The following is a 25,229-nucleotide window of genomic DNA, read 5'->3' as shown; positions in this document are numbered from 1 at the left end:
TACAGGGACAGAAGTTTCAACTTTTTGAACCATTTATACACACACACACACACACACACACACACACACACACACACGATAAGATTTATGCAAAACCCCAATTGTTCAGAAGTTCGCAAATTGTGTTTGCATTCAGATTAGAACAACATGCATGAAATAGCTTTACAAAACTACAACAGGGAAAGTGTAAAGCCCCAAATAGCTCAATAATGTCCTGATCTTCAAAAACCTTACTCTTCTAAATTCAAAATGGAAATCAAGTGCAACTTCACCAGTGCAAAATTATTTTCAAATATATTAAGCTTCAACAGTCTGGATAGAATAAAAACAACTGAGTTTACTGCAGCTGGCAAATACACAACCTTTTGCACGCTAAGTTGGACATCAACATGTGATACCCTTGAAAGGACATCAGGGACCTGTGGTGAACAGGGAATGTAACTGCATGTCCCCTCAAATAGACTGAACAATTATTTGTGAGCCAAGAGAGTCTAAACCAGGAGGTATAGGTTACAACTTGAATTTCGTGTCAAATGAATCAGTGGGAAAGAAAAATTGGAATGAGGAAGAGAAAAAGGCAGCAACTTTTAACAATAACTATTAAAATCTGAATGATGAGCCTCATTAATTGTAAATGTTAATATTCAGTGCAGAAAGACAACTGATAATTAAGACCAATCGTACCTTTGGTAAGGGTACATAAACTTTCCGCAGCAATTTTAGTTTCTATCTATGATACAAGCGGAGGAATTTCATACCATTCACTATATTTGAATGAGACAACCAGATGATGAGATATCGTTATGTGGAGCTTATAGAGCAGCATTATTCATCCACATCCATTATTCAACACAGGCAGTAACTTCTGGATTTGACTTTAACTACGCATTTGTTTCATGCAACAAATGGCTAGGGTTTGGAGAATGATTCAAAAGTAGTTTTAGACAGAAACTAGCTCAAGGAAAAAAATTGGATAATGTAGATAAACAGGGAGCAGGACTAACTGGATTGCTCCTTTAAAGAGCTGCAGATTCGACTGGCTGAATGACTTCCTTCTGTGCTGTACTATTGTATGACATTTATGAGAACCTGAACTTGCCGACGGAGGAGCACAAGAATAATGGTAAATGGTTTGCCTCACCAATACTTTTACAGTAAATTCAGGTTTATAATTTATCTTAAATTGAGCCCTCTCCAAGTTTAAACTTTGGCCTCATTCCAAGAGATTCAGCATACTCTCATTGCTGTGACATTCCAAGAGTGTTGAATCTCACTATAATTTAAATACAGATTGCCATTTTTAATTACAATCCCCACACTTAAGTGGCTTTTCATCCAAGCATGTTCCTCAAATAATATGCCATTTATTTAAACAGTCACACACACAAACAACAATTTAGTGGAAGTGTCATACTCATTAGAGAGTGTACGTTGATTATAGTGAACGTTCACAAAATAAAATACAGTTTGCTCCTGATAGTTGAATGAGGCTTTTCACATGAAGAATGGAATTATCCAAAAATCTGAATTAGGCAAATTTAAGTAACATAGCCAAAAAAAGTGTTCAAAGCTTGAATGATCAGATCATTAAAAATTAGAGTAGACAAAATTTACTTGATTAACAGAGGAATTATTAACTCCAAACTGCAATGGCAAACATTGCAGTTTGGAGTTAATAGTTAATACAAGTGTTATAGTTAATACAAGTTGATTTTGCCAACAGTTTAAATTTAAAAGAGAACATTTTCACCTGGTAACAAATGTTGCTTTGTTAAGTTCCACTGCCAGACTGTCAGGTTCTGAGTGTAACATGAATTTCTGGCTTTATCGTTATGTAAATACATTGCATTTTGAGGCCTTTTTTAACACTGATGTAACCGGCAACAGACTTATGTAACTCATCGGCCAATCTCCTATACCGGTTCATTTGAGGCTGCACAAGCACTGAGAACCAGGAATAGCTGACAGGTCAATGACAGTCTGAGGCTGCTTTGTGCATCCTACTAAATTAGCAGCAATGCAGCAGTTCCCTTTGAGAAAAAAGTTTCCATCAGTCTGACAATGCATCAAACTGAATGATGACCCATTTCAACCCAGCCAGAAATATCACACCACCGAGCAAGAAATTAAGGGTGCTTTTTGGCCTCTCTGTTATTGCTCTAAGCTACGAGGGGAACATTTTTGACATTGGCAGTCAGAACACAGCAGGATGCTATTACAGAGTGGTAAAGAACAGAGTAACAACAATTCTTAGTTAGGAGTTTACAGCTCAAGACTGTAAATCATTTGCCAGTTTGACAAAGAATCCACAACATTAACAGATTTGGGAAATAGGGAAGTTGTATTATGCTTTCACTGCCTCTTTACTGAGAGCAAAAACAAAACTTACAACTTGAAGCCAGAGATAGCATTTTTGCCAATCCAGATTTGTATTTATGTATTATTGCATTCAGTGTATTTCAATTACAATGGTAGAAACAACAGAGTGCTGATTGGTGCAGAACATTCAGATTCCCAAAACCATTTCCCATTGCTATCAACTGGGAGCTGGAACTCGTTACTGAACATTGGCAAGTACCAAGAGAAGCAACAAAAAACACTTCAGATGATGATGTAAGATGCGATACAGACAAGATTATGGAAGTGATTCTCCCATCTCGCTGTGCTGTATTTTTAATGCAGCAGATCAGGAGACTCTAGCAGTGGCTAATTCATGCTGGATGTCCAGGCCTCAACACATCTCCCAGTGCCGGATTTCTGGCGCTGTCGGCTCCACACCAGAAATCGGTGGAGCTGCATAATACATACAGCACTGTAATATAATTTCAATGCCACTAACGGGCCTGAGACTGAGATTCTAGCCCGCTAACATCTACCACCCCTGCCAGGGGCTGTTCACTCCAGCGGGGTTTACAGTAGCTCTCCCCTTGCAGTGAGGTGGCAGATCTGCCCTACTAGAGTGAAGGGAGTGGGTGGGAGAAATTGAGGCCTCCCAGAGAGTTAGGTCCTCGGGGGGGGGGGGGGGGGGGGGGGGCGTTCCTGCTGCAACTTCGGAGTCAGGGTCAATGAGGGAAGGGAGGGAGGTTAACAATCAGGCTGGCTGAGGCATGGGGTGGGGGGTTGGGTGGTTTGCACAGCCAGTGATGCAGGGGTCACAGGGCTAGCCAGCACTGGGAGGTTGGCAGGCAGGGGCCACTGCGCATGTGACGAGCTTGGCACTGACATCAGCACGAGCATAGTGGCCCACTCAGTGCTACGCTGCTGGCCTCTCCATTGGGAATAGACTCTACCCCCTGATTTTTGGAGTGATTCACACTGGTGCACTCAGCAGTGCACAGTGTAGAAGATTCTTTTTTAAAACTCCCGCTGAAAAACAACTGCATGATTTACTCCAGTTTTCACGAATTCGACACTTCTATGTGTTCATGCATTCAATATTCTGCACAGAAACAAGACTTGCAGTGTTACTTTTCAGATAGGTGTTTCATCACCATTAATGCACTTAGAAAGCAACTGGAAATCATGCATCTTTAATGCAAAATAAATGTATCTTAAATCAAAAGGGGCTCATGCTGTTACTGCCAATTTTGATTAAGTACAGTACTCAAGTAATCTCCTTCAACAGAGAATGTCTATAAGAAGTCAAACCCTAAAGGACTTGGCAAGCCAGCTGGATCTCCTCAGTTCTCACTCAGCTGGAAGCTTATAATCAGGTTGCTCATATGTATATGGTCATAAATGAGCACGACCATACATGGGTAGCTGAATCATGCTTCACTGCTCTTCGAACATTTATTTGGTTTGATGAAATCCTCAAATAACCTCAATGTTGAGCATCTCATTACTTGAAGCAGTCATACTGAAATCATCTTATTAAAAATGGGTTGCTGGCAGGATCTTTGTATCTGCAATTTTAAAAGGATCTACTTATGTTCAAGATCCTCCACAATGCAATACCTCCTAAAAATATCCTCAGAGGTAAAGTAAAGCTATTAATATTGATCTAAACTTTACCTAGTCAAGCATAAACCTTTTCTGAAACTCAAATAAGCAGATACTAGGCCAGAAACTGCTGGAGAGGCACACAGAGCGCGAATTAGATTTTTATCTCACCTTCAGGTTGAATTATTTTTGCACCTCAAATTTTGGAAGATATCAAGTTGTAATGGCATGGTGATGTTAATGGGACATCTGGCACTTCATGAACACAATGTTTCTAACCACCTGAACTAATGAAATTTTGGTGAAAAACAAACTATGGTAGGAAATCAAGTGTCAAATTGGATGCAGAAAAATAATTCATAGTTAAAGTTTAAAAGTTTATTAGTCACAAATAGGCTTACATTAACACTGCAATTAAGTTACTGTGAAAAACTCCCACACTCCGGTACCTGTTTAGGTACACTGAGGGAGAATTCAGCATGACTTAACCAGCACATTTTTCAAATAGGTCAGAGGATGTGGGCACAGCTAAGGTCAGCATTTATTGCCCATCATTAATTGTCCTCAGGAAGGAGGCCTTTTATTAAAAGGGGTAAAAAAAGAGTGTGACGATAGAAAGAATATAAAAAGGAAAAATATTAGAAAAAATTAATACCTCTAGGGACAATTTACCACTTGCAAAAGTATCAGTGTTACCTTTTCCGGTTGAATGACACGGAAGGACTAAGTCTCGTAAGATCCCAGTTACAGACAGGGATTAGTAATCAGTTACAAGATTAATTTGTACCAAATGTGTAAATCTAGCAATTTCATGGCACAAGAGAAGAGAAGCTCACGGCAAACTGGAAATTTTTGTGTGTTTTAGCAAGATTTTCATGGACCAGCTCCAATTGTCCAGAAATTTGTGAATCATACTTCTGTCATAACTGTTCTTTGCTATAAATTGTTCACTTTTTCTTACCCACATTAATAACAACAGATGCTTTTCAGAAATTTCTGGATCATATGGCTGATGGGCAAATATTGCCTAGACCACCAGGAGGAGACTGTTCCATCCAGTCAGGCCAATCCACAGATGTTCAGTTTAACATTCATCTGAAAGACGTAACTTTGAACAGTGCAGCAGTCCTTCAGTACTGCAACAAACGTCAGCTTAAATCACATACTCAAGTCTCTGGAGTACAGCTTGAACCACAATTTGTATGTTATCCTTCAGCCAAGACAGGCAAAATAAATAACGTTGCTTTTTACAGTTACTAAAAAATTGGCTTCTGAGAATGAAGCTACGACCAAGGAATGGGATATTTCCCAATGAAGGGGGTGATTAAAAAAGGTCCAGAGGCCAAATAGATTTGGAAGGCAGGGAACACGGGGAGGAACTGAAGCTCAATGAGGACAAAGTGATAAGACATGTGACAGCACGTGAGATGAAGTCACCGAGTGTTGGGAACAAACAACCATTTTTGAGTGAGTCAGGGATGTTACTGATTTTAACAAACAAGGTGATGAAAATATGGATTATGTCCTGCAGAGATGGAGCTCTGCTGTAAGTATTTAATATGCAAAATGTGCAACTGGCCATGACTAGATTAAACGTGGCTCCAACTGTAACTTATGGTCAGAAATAAATCCAAAATGCACTTCCAGAACCAACCCGAGTGGACAAAAATAATTAAAATGGAAGCTTTTGGGCCAAATTATTTGTAAGTCAATTCCTCACTACCTGTGTTCCATCACTTGGTCTCTAGGAACTTCCTTCCAGAACTGACCCAGATCAGGAGGGCCTCCTCCTGCTGCTTGGTTCATCTCAGCTGCCATCACCAGAAACCTGTCCTGGGGGGAGGCTTCAACACCTTGAAAACACAAAAAACAGTTTTAAATCTTTCATAAATTGAGATTGTCAAAGTAAATCACAACACTGATGAATAGTAAAAAAGCAGCATTACAAAACAAAGTTCTCCAATCTAATCATTACCTAGAAGTTAATGTCAATTGTAATATTTTAAATATTTCAAAAACGACAGATGAAAGAAACTTGGATGACTCAATTATATGTTTGAAGGACAAAAATTAAAGCCTCCAAATGTGACCTTGAATTCTTGACCAAAGCTTGAGCTATTCATTCATATGACAAGTCACTGACATTGTAGCCTACAAATTTAATTAACTTCATTTACAAAATGAACATTTGAGTGAGGGGAAAATACTTCAAATAATTTTTCCTGCTCACCGTATTTATAAATGAAATTCTTATTCATGAGCTCATAGTTAAAAACTGATCAGGTGTTATTACATCTGGTGCTTGACACAAAAACCAAGCAATGCATGTTCCACTTACGTCAATCAGTTTAGACTGCATCAGAAGAGTTTAGAAAGAGTTACAGACTTTACATAAAACACCAAACAAGAGCAGTTTGCATTAAGACAATGTTATCCCACTTTACAAAAAATTCACTATATTTCAGTAATCCTATTAAATGTCAAAGACTGAACCAATTACTAGCAAAAAGTTGAAAGGATAGAACTCAAATGCTGTAATGCTATAAAGGCAGCGGATAGAAAAAAACTTCCAAGGATAAGGATCTGTTGGTTAATGAAAGACAACGCAAGAGGGTATAGATGTTAAAAATAGTGATTTAAAAGCACTTTTAATTTTTGTGTCCAGAACTTAGAGCACTGAGAACTATTCCAAGTCTATGAAGCAACTATTCATGTCTGACTGAGTGAATGAAATAAAAGGATTGACGAAATAAAAAAAGGAAAATTAAACTAGCTGATTTTTTAAAAACTGCACTAAGAAATTCAAGACATGACGGAAAAGTCATCCAAACAGATAGTGCAGCAGCTTCACAACCTCTATAAAATTAGATCAAATGAGCGCAAAAAACTTAATATTCATACTTTATACTATGTAAAGACAAAATATGATCACAGCCAATTGTACGTTTTCATAAAGTTTCCAACTCTCACGTGAATACCTTATGAATCAAACAGAAATTTGAGTGTTCAAATGGGTCTCAAGAGGGTGGGAATTCACCATCATTAATTTTAGGAACACAGTTTCGTGCCTTATCTTATTTTGTATTCTTTTAGTAAACTATGGGTCTAATTTTGAACAAAGTATCAATATTTCTGGTTCACTTCTCAGTCAGCCCAACAGCCCCTTTCCTGCAGCACTTCTCCATACAAGTGCAGGAGATGTAACTCCTTCCTTGCTGGACCTCTAATACTCCTTTCTGGTGAAACAGCAATTTCCTTGTATGTTTTTCAATTTTGTAATACTGTATTTGCTGCTCACAATGTGGTCTTCTCTATAATGGAGAACCAAATGCCAAATCAAGTGACCTCCTACTGGAATGCTTAGAGTCAGTATTTAAAAGCTCGCTCAAGCTGGTCGCAGAGTACGCCACTACAGTAACTGACTTCACTGGCAAGCGTGTAGAAGACTGTGCCAAATTTGCGTGTTTCCCAACTGGAAACCATGGATGAACAGGGATATCCATTGCTTACTGAAATCGAGGTCTGAGGTCTTCAGGTCAAGTGACCCTGACCTATCCAAGAAAGCCAGACATAATAAGGAGATCTTTCAAAGATGCTAAAAGAAACTATCGGACCATTCTAGATCCCAGACTAGCCACCTGTCGATTATGGCTATGTCTACATGACATAACAAGCTACCAGATAAAGGCATGTAAAATCGCCAGCATCAATGCACCCCTCCCTGATGAGTTCAATGCATTCTATGTCTGTTTTGAGCAAGAGGTCGGCAGCAGCACGCCCTCCACCCTGGAACATAAGAAGTAGGAGCAGGAATAGGCCATCTAGCCCTTCGAGCCTGCCCCGCCATTCAATAAGATCATGGCTGATCTGAAGTGGATCAGTTCCACTTTCCCGCTCCCTCCCCATAACCCTCAATTCCCTTGTCTACCAAAATCCTATCTACCCGTGACTTAAACATCTTTAGCGAGGTAGCCTCCACCACTTCAACAGGCAGAGAATTCTAGAGATTCACCACCCTTTGAGAGAAGAAGTTCCTCCTCAACTCCGTTCTAAACTGCCCCCCCTTATCTTGTGGCTGTGTCCTCTAGTCCTGCTATCCTTTCTAAACGGGAAGAATCTCTCTACCTCTACCCTATCCATCCCCTTCATTATCTTATACGTCTCTATAAGATCCCTCCTCATCCTTCTAAACTCCAGCGAGTACAGACTCAGTCTATTTAGTCTCTCTTCATAGTCCAACACCCTCATCTCCGGTATCAGCCTAGTGAACCTCCTCTGCACTCCCTCCAAGGCCAAAATATCCTTGCGCAAGTGCGGCGACCAAAACTGCACACAGTACTCCAGCTGCGGCCTCACCAGTGCCCTGTACCGTTGCAGCAAGACCTCCCTGCTTTTATATTCTATCCCCCTCGCTATAAAGGCCAGCATCCCATTCACCTTCTTGATCACCTACTGCACCTGCAAATGGGGTTTTGCGACTCATGCACAAGGACCCCCAAGTCCCTCTGCACCGTAGCATGCTGCAGCTTTTCGCCCTTTAAATAGTAATCCCGCCTCCTATTATTCCTGCCAAAGTGGATAACCTCACTTGCTATCATTGTACTCCATCTGCCAGGTCCTCGCTCACTTGCTCAGCCTATCTAGATCCCTCTGCAGACTTTCCACACCCTCCGCACAATTTGCTTTTCCACTCATCTGTGTCATCAGCAAATTCCGACACCCTACACTCAGCCCCCTCCTCCAGATCATCTATATAAATGGTAAATAGCTGAGGCCCCAGCACCGATCCCTACGGCACTCCACTAGTCACCAACCGCCAATCAGAATAGCACCCATTGATACCAACTCTCTGCCTCCTATTAGGCAACCAATCCTCTATCCACGCTAACACCTTACCCCCAACTCCCTGCCCCCTAACCTTCTGAAGCAAACTTTTGTGCGGCACCTTATCAAACGCCTTCTGAAAATCAAGAAACGCCACATCCACCGACTCCCCTCTGTCTACCGCGCTAGTCACATCCTCATAGAATTCCAATAAATTTGTCAAACATGACTTCCCCTTAACGAATCCATGCTGCGTCTGCTCTATCAAACAATTCTTCTCTAGGTGCCTCGCTATTTCTTCTTTGATGACGGAGTCCAGCATTTTTCCAACAACAGACGTAAAACTAACCGGCCTATAATTCCCTGCCTTTTGCTTGCTACCTTTTTTAAACAGCGGCGTAACATTAGCCGTTTTCCAATCTTCCGGCACTTCCCTGGAATCCAGCGAAGTTTGGTAAATAATCACTCAGGCATCCACTATCACCTCTGCCATTTCCTTCAGAACCCTCGGATGAACCTGTACCCAAGGTCACCATTGCAGATGTCAGAGCAGCCTTCGTGAAGACCAACCCACAGAAAGTGACTGGTCCGGATGGGGTACCGAGATGAACACCCAGATCCTGCATGGTCCTGCTGGCAGGTGTATTTGCAGACATCTTCAACCTCTCTTTACAACAATGCAACAGCCCTATCCGCTTCAAGACAACTGTCATCCCGGTACCAAAGAAAAACCAAGCAATGTACCTTAATGACTATCGCCTGATGGCTCTGACATTCATCATTATGAAGTGCTTTGAAAGGTTAATCATGGCACCAATCAGTTCCAACTTCCCAGATTGCCAGGGTCCACTATAGTTCGCCTACCATTGCAACAGATCCACGGCACATGCCATTTCCCTGGCCCTGCACTCAACCCTTAAACACCTAGATAACAAAGGCACCGATGTATCGGCTACAGCTCAGCCTTCAACATCATTATTCCTATGAAACTCATCCCCAAACTCCATGCCCAGGAGGCTCAGCTCCTCCATCTGCAACTGGATCCTGAACTTCCTAACCAACAGACTGCAATCAGTAAGAATAGGCAACAAAAACCTCCACCATCATCCTCAACACTGGTGCCCCACAAGGCTTGATCTTCAGCCCCTTACTATACTCCTTACACACCTCTGACTGTACGGCCAAATTCCCCTCTAATTCGATTTTCAAGTTTGCCAAGACACCACTGTTGTGGGTCGGATTTCAAACAATGAGACAGAGTACAGGGAAGAGATAGCGAATCTCGTGAACTGGTGCGACAGCAACAATTTCTCCCTCAATGTCAACAAGATGAAGGAGATAGTCATTGACTTAAGGAAATGTAATAGAGGGCAAGCTCCTGCTTACATCAATGGGGAAGTAGTAGAAGTGGTCGCGAGCTTCACATTTTTACCAGTCCAAATCATCAAAACCTGTTCTGGTCCCAACTTGCCAACACTATAGTTAAGAAATCCCACCAACATGTTACTGAACAGGCACTGGGTTCAGAGTTAATCATATTGATCTAGAAGCCTGGATCAAAAACAGCTAGTGTCAGTCTCCAATGGAAATATGTTGCACCAATGACACGGGGTGCCCTGGTCTCAGCACAGAGCCCACATCAGTCAATGCTTGGCATAGCCTATAAGATGGAAGAATGGAAGTATTTTAATTTACTTTTCAAATGGAAAATGTTCTGTTCAAAATGCAATGTTAACACTAGTGGCAACAATATTCAGGGAAAATATAGCCAATGATGAACCATTTCCTCTAACAAGAGAGTAATTCATACATGAGCAAAAAAGGAGATTCTTGACAGAAATAATCAAATGAGATTGACTATTGAACAAACAAATAGTTACATCCAAAAGAATCTTAAGATTCTTTTTTGCACAGATTATTACAAACCCACAACTTCTACCATCTTGAAATGGACAAAGACAGCAGATGCATGTGAACAACATCAAGTCACCTACCAAGTCACACATCATCACTGCACTAAATGGATTGCAGTTCATAAAAGGGAGTTAATCACGATATGAGGTAATGGGCAATAAATACTTGCCTTATGAGTGACACCCACATCCAATGAACAATATAGAAAAAAGATCCAAAATGTTGATATAAAAATGTTTCAGAGGGTTTACTCTTTGCAATCACACCAGCCTCCTCCACCCCCTTGCCAGTTATGATCTGAGGTGATCAATGAGAATTCAAGTACACAAAAACTTACAAGTTAAATATGTAAGTAAATTGCTCCAGCTTGTAATTAGTTCAATATTGAAGTTCCACTGTTCAAGCATTAGAGAAAAATGAAAGCTCATTACAAAGCATCTCTGTGCATCAAATCATCTATGCAGGTCTCTAATAAAACATATGCATAGATTAAAATATTGTCTCCAATTGCATAGGAGGGAAGGGTTTTGCTCCTGATTATATATCCAAAATTCAACAGTAGCAAAATGATTTCTAACAAAAAAGTTAGTGTAGTGTACTAAATCATCTCATCCTGATATCAATTTTGAAGTTTTAAACAGTACATTAATCCAACACATTTAAACCTTATCTGTATATCCTTAATATAGAAAAATTATATTAGCAAATAAATTTGCACCAAAAACACAGAAGCACAAGTCAATTTTAAAATGATGCATTTTGTCTTATGCTCTTGAACTCTATCATGTACTCTATGGAGTTACGGTAATAAATATTACAAAAAACTGCAGATAAATGAGACACTTCCAGCTTTGTATTTGTGAAACCTGCCGCATGGATAAGTGGATGCGTGAGATGACTAGTCTTAAATTCATCAACAGTTAATTGGTATTCTGTTAGGCACCAGTATTTCTATTAGTGGATCAAAGCACATGTTATTTTACGTGAGGGAAACGTGATAAAGTGGCCAAGCTTTGGAAAAAATGCAAATTCATTTCAATTGATCTCTTCAAAGTCCGGAGTGCTAAAGAAAATTTTCCATGAGCTAAATATCAGTTCGAAAACACTTTACAAGATATGAATGTAAAGTTCAGAAAACTTGATTGGAACAATCCATAGGATCCCCACAGTGCAGAAGGAGGCCATTTGAATCATCTAGTCTGCACCTACTCTCAGACAGTCTAATCTGCCCCCCTCATCCCCATAACATACACTAATCCATCCAACTTGAACATCTTGGGACACTCAGGGGTAATTTAGCATGACCAATCCACTAAACCTGCACATTTTTGGACTGAGGGGAGAAACCAAAACACCCAGAGGTGACAGACACGAAGAGGGTGTGTAAAGTCCACACAGTCATCCAAGGCCGGAATTGACTCCGAGTCCATGGCACTTGGAGGCAAGCGTTAGTTCTTTCCTCCAAGTAATCTTTATAAGCTAGCTACTTATGAAAATATAGACCATATTTGCAAATTGACAACCCTCACGCTGAATTTTCATGACAGTTGAACTCAATGTGGGTGCACTATAGGTGGATAAGAATCTGTTCGAGATTACAGCAGATAAGCAAACAGTTCTAAAACAAAAGGCCGAGCTCAAGATACAGAATTACGAGACCAGATGGCGTTCAAAAAAAAACCAAGCTAGCCGAAACTTCGGCTGCAATTTTTTGCATTTATGCTTGTGGACTGGCATGTAACCAAACTGAACACAACAAGAGAAACGCTGCAGATGCTGGAAATCTGAAAACAAAGCTAGGAAATGTGTAAATGTTCAACCACGTGGGCAGCATCCAAGACAGGACTTTTTCCTTAATAAGGACTATGTTTTGCTCATTCCTATCATGGATAGATATATCTGTGACAGGTAGATTGGTAAGGCAAATATGCTGGTTCTCTCACTACCTGCCACAGGCCATTCTGACAGATATATACTTCAGGACTTGGCAAGCAGCCAGTTCTAATGCCAGTGAGTCACTCTAAGGGATGGGCATTGAAGCCTCCCACCCAACTTTATTCTTACTACTTAGTGCCTTTTCCAATTGGTGTCCAGGGTAGAGGAGGATAGATTCATCAGCTGAAGGAGGATGGTAGGTGGCAATTTTTGCCCACGTTTAACCTGGTGCATGAGGCTTTGTAGGGGCCAGAGACAATGTTAAGCATTCTTAGGGTCACTGCTGCCACTTCTGGTGGATTTGTCAGGCCAGTCGGACAGATGTGCAGGAAACAGTGATGGAGAGTCTGGGACATTGTCTGCAAGATATGCTTTGATGAGTATGATTCTGTAAGGTTATTGCTAGGCTAGTATGTGGGACAACTCTCCCAGTTTTGCCAAAGTTCCCAGCTATTAAAAAGAGGGCATTTCAGGATTGACTGGGCATGGTATTGTTTCTAGTGCCTATGTCAATGCTGGGTAGGTTTTTGTTTTGACATTTCTATAGTGGTTTGGTACAATCGAGTAGTTCACCAGGTCATCTCAGAAGACAGTTAAGAATTAGCTACATTACTGAGAGCCTGGAGTCACATGTAGGCCAGACCAGACAAGGATGGCAGGTTTCCTTATTTAAAAGGCATTAGTGATCTAGTTGAATTTGTATGATAATTCACAATTTCATAGTTATCATTATTGAGACAATATAGAGGCAAGAGAGTAGTTAGAGGGAAAATTGGTCCTCTTAGGGACAAGAGTGGAGAGTTGTGTATTGAGTCGGAGGGAATGGGGGAGCTCCTGAATGAATACTTTGCGTCGGTATTCACGAAGGAGAGGGGTTCGGAATCGTGCGGTCTCTTGGAGGGAGCGGAGGTTCAGTTGCAGGATATAGTTATTACGAGAGAGGAAGTGCTAGGGCTTTTAGGTAGCGTAAGGACGGATAAAGCTCCGGGGCCTGATGGTATTTATCCCAGGCTGCTTAGGGAGGCGAAAGATGAAATTGCTGGGCCTCTGGCGCACATCTTTGTCTCTTCTTTGGACACAGGTGAGGTCCCAGAAGACTGGAGGGTAGCAAATGTGGTCCCGTTGTTCAAAAAAGGTAGTAGGGATAACCCTGGGAATTATAGGCCAGTGAGTTTGACGTCGGTGGTAGGGAAGTTAATGGAAAAAATACTTAGGGGTAGGATGTATGAGCATTTGGAGCGTTGCGATCTGATTAGGGATACGCAACATGGCTTTGTTAGAGGGAGGTCTTGCCTTACGAATCTGGTGGAATTCTTTGAGGAGGTGACAAAAACGGTTGACGATGGGAGAGCCGTTGATGTCATCTACATGGATTTCAGTAAGGCGTTTGACAAAGTCCCTCACGGTAGGCTGGTAGAAAAGGTTAAGGCGCATGGGATACGAGGCCAGGTAGTTAGGTGGATTGAGAACTGGTTGGGAAATAGGAGACAGAGGGTAGTTGTGGAGGGTACCTTGTCGGGCTGGAGGCCAGTGACCAGTGGTGTGCCGCAGGGCTCGGTACTGGGACCTCTCCTCTTTGTAGTCTACATAAATGACTTAGAAGAGGGAGTAGGTGGTGTGATCAGCAAGTTTGCTGATGACACCAAGATGGCAGGGTTGGCGGGTACAGAACTGGATTGTCAGGTGATACAACAGGATATAGATAGGTTGGTGCAGTGGGCAGATAGGTGGCAGATGGCATTTAATCCTGACAAATGCGAGGTGATGCATTTTGGAAGGAATAATGCAGAGAGGAGTTATGTGATAAAAGGTAGGCCGATTAGGAGTATAGATGTACAGAGAGACCTGGGAGTGCAGGTCCACAAATCCATGAAGGTTGTGTCACAAGTGGAGAACGTTGTTAGGAAGGCTTATGGGATGTTAGCCTTTATAGGAAGGGGCTTAGAGTATAAAAGCTGCCGTCTAATGCTTCAGTTATACAGAACGTTGGTTAGACCGCATTTGGAGTACTGCGTCCAGTTCTGGTCACCTTATTACCGGAAGGACGTGGAGTCTCTGGAAAGGGTGCAGAGGAGGTTTACCAGGATGTTGCCTGGCATGGGGGGACTGGGTTACGAGGAGAGACTGAAGAGACTGGGGCTATTCTCCTTGGAAAGAAGGAGATTGAGAGGGGACATGATAGAGGTATATAAGATACTGAAGGGAATAGATAGAGTTAATAGTGAGAGACTGCTCCCTAGACTGGGTACGAACACAAGAGGTCATCAATTAAGGGTGAGGGGGGGGAGGTATAATTTGGAGGTAAGAGGAAGGTTCTTTACACAGAGAGTTGTAGGGGTCTGGAATGCGCTACCGAGTAGGGTGGTGGAGGCAGGCACGTTGGACTCGTTTAAGATGCAGTTAGATAGGCATATGAGTGAAACGGGAATGGAGGGATATGGTAGGGGCTATTAAATAGGGTAAACCTCGGGAGACACCGGAAGGGCAGGCTGTATAACTAATATGTTTTGTCTTTATTCCACAGGTGGAGGTCCACCTCGTGTCAAGCGAGGGGCATGCACACGGCAGGTTGTGCGTGGGCTGCTCTTGGAAGTCCAGGAGTGGCCTAGTACTTCATGTCGGTGTGTGTGCTTGATCCTGGACCGATAGACGGGCACCGCAACAGCTCAGTGACTAGCACTGCTAGCTGTGCAGATACATGGATTTGGGCCTGTGTCTGTGGGAGTTTGCGCATTCTCCCTGTGGTTGCGTGGGTTTCCTCCGGGCGCTCCGGTTTCCTCCCACACCCCAAAGATGTGCTCTTAGGCTAATTGGTTTCCACCAAATTGACACTATTTCTTCCCTGAATCTGACTGAGTAGGGTCCCATTCGTAGACATGCAGGGTAGAATAGGTGTAGGGCGATGCGGCGGCGCGGGCTCGTTGGGCCGAAGGGCCTGTTTCCCGTGCTGGGTTGTTCTTTGTTTCTTTGTTTCTTTGAGACTAGCTTTTACTTCCAGACTTGGTAATTAATTGAACCTAAATTCCATCAATTGCCATAATGAAATTTAAACCCGCATCCCGAATTATTCTGGATCACTAGTCCAAGAACATTACCATTACATAACTAGGATTAATTCTACTCAAGCAGAGAAGATCAAAAGTTGAGCTACAAGTTTTAAAAATGACATAGTCACTCTCTATTCACCCCTTTTCTCTCCCCTCTCTCTGCCCCCAGTAGAGTGTGGCTGTGGTAGAGTCAACTGCATTTTCTTTGGGAAAATTGGATAAATATTTGAAGCAGAGGAAGAGAAAGAGTTATGGCAAAACAGCAAGATTAGATTTGGATTATTCCAGCAAAGAGTCAGCGCAGACGTAATTGGCAAATTATCTCCTTTTGTACTGCAACCTGTAGCTTTCTCTGCACAAGTCTTTTCCTAAAAAGATGCCAACAATACATTGAAAACACATTCAGTTTAATCTACACTGCAGCACAAAATACATTATTAAATTAGTTTCATCATTAAAACACTGAAGGTTTGTTCACAATTGAAATTGTTCCTTTACATTTGAAGTCAAAGGCTGGATTAGTTGTGATTCTATTTTATCTCCTCTCCCTATTAAGATAGAGAATTTTAAATTTAACACATTCTGTGCTTCACAAATAAGAAAAAGGAAAATATGTTTTGAATTCACTGTACCAGCAATTAAGAGCTTGGATATTAAATAAATGAATCTGCTACTTTTCAGGAGGTAATATTGAAAACAGAATTAGTCAATTATGAGCTTGATTTATTTTAGAAGTAGATTTCCGCAACAACTTGTTTCTCTCTTCATTCTTACTCTCAAAACTCCATTTCTTCTTTACTGTCTCTAAATCATCAGCTCTGACAATTCCACACTACAACTTCTGAAAATGGACTTTTCTTCATTTCGTCAAAAATTTCCTAGATTGTCACTGTGGAATTCTTAAACACCTCACTGCTCATAATAAAAGTCATAGGAACAGGAATAGGCTACTCAGCTTCTGGGCAAGGTGCATCATTTATTTTATTCACTGCATTGTAGTTCCCTCTTGCCCTTACCTTTCAACCCAATATATTTTCAGGTAATCTGTACGATTCTACAAAGTTTTCCTGCATTCAACTTCTCTGTGGAATTGGCAGTGATTCATTATTTCATCATTCTCTTTACCTACTCTTGCTCTGAAGCATCCAGAGCAGATACGAGACTTATCTATTTCTCCCTGCCTCATGATGACTGGAGAGCTCAAACATTTTCCTTAACGTGAGCAAATCTCAACTTCCCTGTACATCCTGCAGCCCACTGTTCTGATAACCTGAGAGATTTAAACCTTTAGCCAACTTCATTAGACTAGAAGCATACACGTTTTTATATTAATTCTAACTGATGCACAATAAAGGAATCATGACAGGCAGTCTAACCTATGTTAACTTGTTTCAGGAGGTACAATGAATTCAGTTGTGAATCAAATGATCTTTGATAGGAGAGATTCGAGAAAGCTCACTGCAATAAAGTTGAATAAACAGCTCAATTGTTAGTCCACTTTTATTGCATTTTTCAAATGTGGAAACTCCTTACAAACACTCAATTGCTGTGCTAATTTGTAAAAAAAACAGTGGCAGCTACCCTTAAAGATTGCACGGTGACAGAATCAGCAAACTAGCACGCTCAATAAATGCAAGTGGCTTCCACTTGAAAAATTGTTATTGTACTTGTGATGCATAACAAATAAAATTTCATTGACAAGGGAAGACACTTAATTTGGCTAAACTGTAGTGAACATTTAAGGGTCACATAAATGTTATTATCTTAATCTAGTCAATTGACACAATGTGCACAGACATAATGGTGCAGTTTCAACATAGACTGCTAGAGATATGCACAAGTTCCAATTAGTACCAGTATCTCAAGTTTGTCAGATATTATTCATTATTAATGACAGCCTACTTCATATTACATGAAACTTGGAATTGCTACAAAAGTTTAAATTTTTTAAATACACTTCATAAATCTGCTACATTTTTAGCAATCTTCTCATTCAAACAAGGATTAAGATACATATTATGTAAACCACATCCAATGATAGGATTCATTAAATGTACAAGTACCAAGCCCAAGAGGGTTCATCATCCAAAGTCGTAACAACTAAGATTAGACACATTTATCAAATGCCATAAGAGATTGCATCAATGTCTTACGCATACTACAACTTTTTTATATGCTTTTTTACCTATGTCGATTGCAAATCTGACAGGACACCATGAAAAAGGCATTGAAGTAAACAGAGACATCAGCAGCACAGCATCTTGCAATTATGTTGTGACCGCACCCAGTGTTTAGGGTGGTTATATCTGAGTTAAACCAGACACTAATTTGCTATATAATGCAGTTGAAAATATTACATACATAAATAATATTCATCACCACCTGTAGCTATTGAAATCTGAAACTTTACAGATGTATACGTGCAAGAAATAGAAATCTCAATATATAGACATCCTATAATCTCATCTTAATTGTGTGCCACTTTAGAGGAGCACAGATTTAGAGACAAGATTAATCAAAGTTTAATCAATCATTACCAATTTAACTGACCTATGAACATAGTTGAGGATAAACTTTGATGCTCTTTTCAGCTGAACATCTTGCTAAGATTGACTGATATGATCACATCAAAAATTGCTTTAGTTAATTACTGTCAGCTGACCCAAGGAGCTAACATCTATGCTATAATCAATACTGTTCCTCCAGAGCAGCAGAGGGAGGAACAAGAGTTATGCTTACCTTTAACTTTTGAACAGAGTTTTTAAGGGAATATATTTTACCAAACGTTTGCAGAATGCAACTTTTCTGTTCACTCATGTTTTTCTACCTGCATTAGTCAAAAACAGCCCAAGAACAAATATTTATGCAGCACCTGAAGATGATTTTGTCAAGGAGAAAAACACCCTCAAAGAACAAATTCTGTTTAAAATGTGTCACGACGATTGACCATAACTCAAAACTTTTATTAAGATGTGTGTTTTCAGAAATGGACATATAAACCAAGGATGACAATATAAATTTTGAGACTGCAAAGTAACCATTTGCTAGAATTCTTGTGGATTATACCACGCCCTTAAAGAGACAATGGAATATCACCCCCTTTTCATACAGGGATATTTCAAAGGAAGGGGCAATGTAGAAAATTTGTCATCTCCTGTGGAGATAATGGAAGCCAATTACCATCTCAGCCAAGACGTCTATGAACTTGTAAATTATGTGCCAGACCCATTTGTAGTTTTCCCATTCCAGGGATATATAAAAAAAAAACAGCTGTAGACGTGATCAGGGTGTACTGATGCTGGGGTGTCAGTGTATGAGATCTCTGATTGAAAAAAGCTCAGCAAGCATCCCAAGCTAAAGGAAATAAGACAGCTTTCAAGCTACCCTGTTGTAACAAATGTCTGTTCCTACACGGATGTATTTTTAAAAGTACAAAAAGGAACAAGAGCCAAGAGGCACAAATATATAGACAATGAACAATTAACATTTAGAATCACTTGGCAATTCAGTAAAATGGCCTTCTCAAAGATAAACACGATCTCTGGCCAACTCAAGATGGCCATTTATCCCCTTCATGAATGCATAGAAACTCAATGACAGATTTGCAGGAGGCACCATGCCGGTTGGATTTTATTCAGATTACAACCTCCATACCTCATGGTTGCAGCTCTCAGGCCTCTTCCCTGTGACATGAATGAGTTATGGGGAAGAAGCTCTGGAGTAGGAAATTCATAAATTGTGAGGAGCCCCAGAGCTCCAAAGGTAGGGAATCTACAAATTGTAATCTGGAATAGCAGACAACATCAGTGAATTAGAGGCCACCCCTTAATCCTCATTCCCAATTCCCTGCTCTATTCATCTCCTATGCCCCACCGTCTCAGAGATGGGGAGGTATTTTTAAGCATTGTCCTTAATAGCTGTTTGATAAGCATCCCTGCTCCTGGCCACTACTTACTCCATCGTTCGTAATGACGTCAGAATAAAGCAGTACACTGCATATGCACAGCATAGGCAAATACAGTGCATGCATGGCAAGGACAGCAAACAAAGATAAAATGCTTTCTAAATGAGTTAACTGATTTTACTGTTAGTAAGAGGCCAAAGTCATCAGTATTTCCAACTAACATTGTGGCTGAGAGCAAAGAATTTGACTGTGGATTGGAGCTCCGTTTGAGTCATGTACTAAACATATTTCCAATTACTTGAGCATGATGAGAGTTAAACATCTGAAAAGGTATAAAAGGTGCCCAAGTTTCAGCCAGTTGACTAAAGTGGTCTGCAAAATAGGCTGACCTGATAAAATATCTTAAATTATTTTCAGTTTGTTTTGTTTTGTTTTACAAATACCAAAACACTTGACTGATCACAATTAAATCCATTATTTAGAACTCTATTTAAACAATAAGACTAAGACATGTTATACCTCCATGGAGTGACACCAGAATATCCAGTGAAGTCCCTGGCTCGAAGCTGCCATTGCTTGGCTTCACCCTGTATTTCTCTGGGGCTGTTGTTCTAACCTTGTTCAGAAAAAAAAGACAGACATACCATTACTATGTTATTACCCATTGATCATAGGATTTTTTTTTCCTAAACATGTCATATGGATTTCAGAGAAATAATATCACTTATGGAAGATCCATTTTCAAAAATCATTTTCCAGCACTCTAAAAAGTTGCATAAACATCTCCAAAAAATTTGGAAAAGTGTTCAGAAACTAGAGATTGTTTCTAATTTCTAGAATGATTTATTTACTCAATGTTAAAAGAAAAAGTGCCCAAAATTCTAAATACTCTGCACTTATAGAAATTTTAAGCAGTGTGCAACTGCTCCAAAATAATTCAAATTACACTCCAACTCAATACACTGGAAACTTCCATCTTTGAGGGAAGGAAAACTTTAAATGTATCTGAGGATAATCTTTTGAAGTGCAAACTAATCTTCCCCACTTCAGAGGTTCGAATACTTTATTTAGGCTGATATTTGGGTACAGCACGAGTTGAATGCTACAATGTCAAGTGGTCTCCTGGAGGAAACATTAATCCTGCAAAAAAAGCCAAGGTAGCATTCAAAGAACAGCAAGGTAGTTCTCAGAACACTGGTCAACACATTCCCATTCATCAACATTAAAATAGATTACCTGGACATAATCAAATGGCTTTTGTTAGACATTTCTGCATGCAAACCGGCTTCTGTATTTCGGACATTACAGAAGAGACTGCATTTTTAAAACTAGTTAACTGTCATAAAGCACCACATCCCGTGGTGGAGGAAGATCAAACACAAGACAAATGTTATCTCTAGGACTTGCAGAACTGGATCAATCATGGTATAATTGCTACCAGGTCACAGTCATACACTTATCATTTTGCAATAAATCTCAAGTTTGTATGGCAAGGGCAAAACTATTTTGGAATTTTTACAGGAATTGTTTAAATAACTTCACTTTCACAAAATATAGCCAATATATAAGAAGCAGCAGCAGAAGTTGCCACGTAACCCATGAGGCTACTGCACCATTCTATGACCACTGAATTAACAGCAAAGAGCTGTTATGCAGATTTTCTACCTAAACTCAACTTTCCCACCCTATCACCATTATTCCTCAATTTCCTTAGTGTCCAAAGAAACCAATGGTTCTCAGCTTGGAAATATACTCAATAAGCGTCCACATCTCTCGGGTGGAGAACCTGAATATTCACAATCTTCTGAATAAAGCAGCACCTAATCTTAATCTGGACTCTCCAGCCAGGGGAAAACAGTGAATCATCATCTACCTATCAAAGCCTCTCAGACTTTAAGTTTCAATCAGGTCTCCACTCATTCTTCTAAACGTCAGAGAATATAGGCCCGTTTTACAAAATTCCAGAACTACACTATTAAAAATGTTTTTATTGGTAATCAGATGTAAGCTTCTTAACAGCTTAACACAAAGGAATGATACCAATACCAGGAACACTCATTACTGAGAGAAATAACTCACCTTAAATGCAACAGGGTTTTTTGTCACATTGGTCAGAACTATCAAACATTTTGTTTCTCCACTTTCTTTAGAGCCAAAGTGAATATCTTCAGCAGGGCTTTTTAAAAACAAAGAAAAAGCATAGCTGGTTGAAAAAAATAGATGCTTGATTTGAACGTAAATGATTATACAAGAGTCTGTACTGCAAGAACTCTCTTCATCACAATTTATGTTGTGATTCATTTTCTCTGCATCATGCATGAAGTCTGTGAGCTCAACATATAGATGTACAAAATCTCAAGGCCAAAGCTAAGGTTCAAAAATTACATAGCACTTCAAAACAACCATCAGTGCCATTAATGTACAACTTACTTTTCTCTAATCATTTGCTGAAATAAAAGCAACATTGACTGTGATGTAGGTTACAATGATCTACATGTTCCACAGCACTATTACCAAAACAGTGCAGCATGCATTTCAACCATTCAATTTACTATATAGTAAAAAAGCGACGGAAAGTTCGTCCCTTGCTTCTTAAAAAAAGTATCCACAATATAACGAGCAATAGCTTTGGAGCAACAATCTAATTTTAGACTAGTGGTCTGAAGTTAAGACATCAGAATTATTAAACAATTTTCTCTGTATGTAATTACAACAATTTACAAATACTACAGTACATCTACTTCTAAAGTCAATGTTCCACTTTCCAAAGTCAGATTTCTACAAACTATCTTGATATAGAATTGTACACATCTCCAATGCTAAAAGGTTAAGCCATGAAATTTGATCACTCCAGAAAACAGGTATGAGGATTGTGATATATATTTAAGCTACATCCATGGCCTTTGGGCAACATGTAAAATTCGGACTGCTATTCATGCCAAATGACTGTAACTTGCAGCCAGTTCTAAATGTGCTGTGAAGCAACTGCGAGCTGAGTAAGCAGAGCAAAATGGAGGGGGACTAACAGGAAATTAAGCCTGCTGAACTACTTAAAGTCAGCATGGAAATTTTGGCTGAAGTACTAGAAATCACTGTAAAAGTGAGCTTGACCTGGGAAGGACAGAACATGGAAGAATGCTGGCTCTAAAAGAGTGCAGGAGCTGGAGGGCAGCAGGCACCTTCAGGCTCTGCAGACAAGCGCTGGCGGCAGTGTGAGCATTTAGCCATGGTGGTCATGTCAGGAATCTAGCACCAAGGACTTGGATGCAGTGCAATATAAAGTGCATATAAACCTGACACAAGTAGTCAAGTTGCATTCCACCAATTGTACTAATAACCTTAGTCACCCCTCAATTACCCCCATCACTCAACTACTAACAATGTCTTATAACTAGACTTCATACCCAACATTCATAATTTTGCTCATCTGCACGCACACAATTTTAAACAATACCCTAATACATCAGCTGGAATGCACCATATAAATCTAACCAAAATACCTTATGTGTAGCAATGATCCTTTGAATACTGTTTGCGGTTTCTTCACTGATTTTGTCTTTGAATCTAACCGTTCAGTGTCATCAAAAGAAACCTATATGCAAGGAAAAAATTCACATCTTATTGAAGACAAAGATTGCAAATTTAATCATATTCATCACATCTAATTGCACTCATCTGACAAATAATTTAAGTGTAAATTTAAACAAAGCACAAAAATCAGCAATTGATATACAAAAATATAGCAAGAGAAAACAGAAGGAACCAATTCAACATTTTGTCACAACAATGTAACAAGCTGTTTCCTCAAAGAGCTCAATTTGTGTGTGTGTGAGATCATGCATATGCAGCTCCCATTTAAATTTGAGTAATTCAACTGAAAAAATAACCAAAGTTTTTGTCTTAAACAAGATAAAGGTTCATTTAACAGAACTACTGCTGCAACTTAACCAACTGAATACATAAAAGGTTAAATGCAAATAAGTAAAATTTAAAACAAAATTCAGTTCAGTCCTTTAAGATATAAGAACATAAGAAATAGGAGCAGGAGTCGGCCATCTAGCCCTTCGAGCCTACCCCGCCATTCGATAAGATCATGGCTGATCTGAAGCGGATCAGTTCCACTTTCCCGCTCTCTCCCCATAACCCTTAATTCCCTTGTCTATCAAAAACTTATCTACCCGTGACTTAAATATATTTAGCAAGGTAGCCTCCACCACTTCAACGGGCAGAGAATTCCAGAGATTCACCACCCTTCGAGTGAAGAAGTTCCTCCTCAACTCCGATCTAAACTGCCCTTATCTTGAGGCTGTGCCCTCTAGTCCTGCTATCCTTTCTAAGCGGGAAGAATCTCTCTACCTCTACCCTATCCATCCCCTTCATTATGTTATACATCTCTATAAGATTCCCCCCCCCCGCCATCCCTCTAAACTCCAACACGTACAGACCCAGTCTATTTAGTCTCTCTTCATAGTCCAACCAATATCATTACAGGTGCATAGATTGCAGCTGAAATATTGGTTCCCTGGAACAAAGGGTCGACGTTAAAGCTTGTTGGTCTCAGATATAGAGGATGAGTGAATGAGAGGATAGAGTTTCTTGTTCCTCACTAGTTTGTGGTTATGATACTTGAAGATTGTCTAGATTCTTTTCAGTAGAATAACATTTCTGGATACTTCCTTCTTTGTTCTCCCTTGGCCCAGAACCCCCTCTGATGATGTCTCTCATAGCTCCTCCTGGGGGATCTGCACAAAGTGGCTTTTGCAGCCTGCCCTTATCAAAGCTAAAACAAAATGGCTGCTGTGTTAATTCCAAAAGAGCCATTGTTCTACCAAGCAAATAAGTTAATATTGAGGTGAAGTGCTTTCCTGTCTCCTGTTCTCTCAGAAGCTAAGGAGTCTTCACATCTTCAAAAGATTCAGTGGAAAGCCCTTTGGGGGGTGGGGGGGCGGTGTGTGTGTGTGTGTGTGTGTGTGTGTGTGTGTGTGTGTGGACGGAAGAAGGGAGTCCTGCATTTTAGTGATTCTGTTTAACAGTTTTAGGGATACCATAAGTATTTTCTGCTTCAAAGGAAAACATGCACTCACTGCATCACATGGCATCGCATTTTACAGTCCGACATGGTAGCTAAATATGTAGATATGTTTGAAGGGAGCAGCTAAGAGTGACCACATTGCTGTGAATCTGGCACTTCATATAGTTCAGATCAGCTAAGGATGACAGGTTTCATTTGCAAAAAGAATGTTAGTGAACCAGATGGGTTTTAATGACAATCCAGTAGTTTCATGGTCACCATTATTGAGAAACTTTGTATATTGACTTATTTAATTAACTGAGTTTTGATTGCCCAGCTACCATTTAGGATTTGACTCGTGTCTGCAGATCATTAGTTCAGGCCTTTGAATTACCAGTCCAGTAACAACCATTGTGCCACCATATTCCTACTGTAATGAGATTAAATGGCGCCTTTAAGGTATTGGTCATAAGAATGTGAAAGTGGGCAGAAGAGCACTTAATAAAACAGGATTGAAACAAATCAGCTTTGTTTCAACATATTCCATTATATATAATGGAAGATAATGGAACCAGCCACATTATACAATGGTCCTCTACATATTGGGAGAATCTGGCAGCTTCTGTTCTAGACAAAATAGCTTTCCAAGCTG

At 40.1% G+C, this 25,229-nt stretch overlaps 1 protein-coding gene across 2 annotated transcripts in view; it reads right to left on the bottom strand.

The window, feature by feature from the left end:
* mospd2 (motile sperm domain containing 2) overlaps positions 1 to 25,229 on the bottom strand; it is an 83,807-nt gene that overhangs the window by 12,782 nt on the left and 45,796 nt on the right. For both annotated transcript variants that reach the window (XM_080204026.1, XM_080204024.1), the window contains exons 10-13: positions 23,067 to 23,158; positions 21,646 to 21,742; positions 20,086 to 20,182; positions 5,666 to 5,795 (exon numbers count right to left, since the gene is read on the bottom strand). In XM_080204026.1, coding sequence (XP_080060152.1) covers positions 5,666 to 5,795; positions 20,086 to 20,182; positions 21,646 to 21,742; positions 23,067 to 23,158 — 416 coding nt within the window. The remainder of the gene's footprint in view (positions 1 to 5,665; positions 5,796 to 20,085; positions 20,183 to 21,645; positions 21,743 to 23,066; positions 23,159 to 25,229) is intronic.

The sequence above is a fragment of the Carcharhinus amblyrhynchos genome, chromosome 15 (assembly GCF_965287045.1).
Source record: "Carcharhinus amblyrhynchos chromosome 15, sCarAmb.v2.hapA, whole genome shotgun sequence".
Taxonomy (NCBI): Eukaryota; Metazoa; Chordata; class Chondrichthyes; order Carcharhiniformes; family Carcharhinidae; genus Carcharhinus; species Carcharhinus amblyrhynchos.
This window is presented reverse-complemented; position numbering and strand designations above follow the sequence as displayed.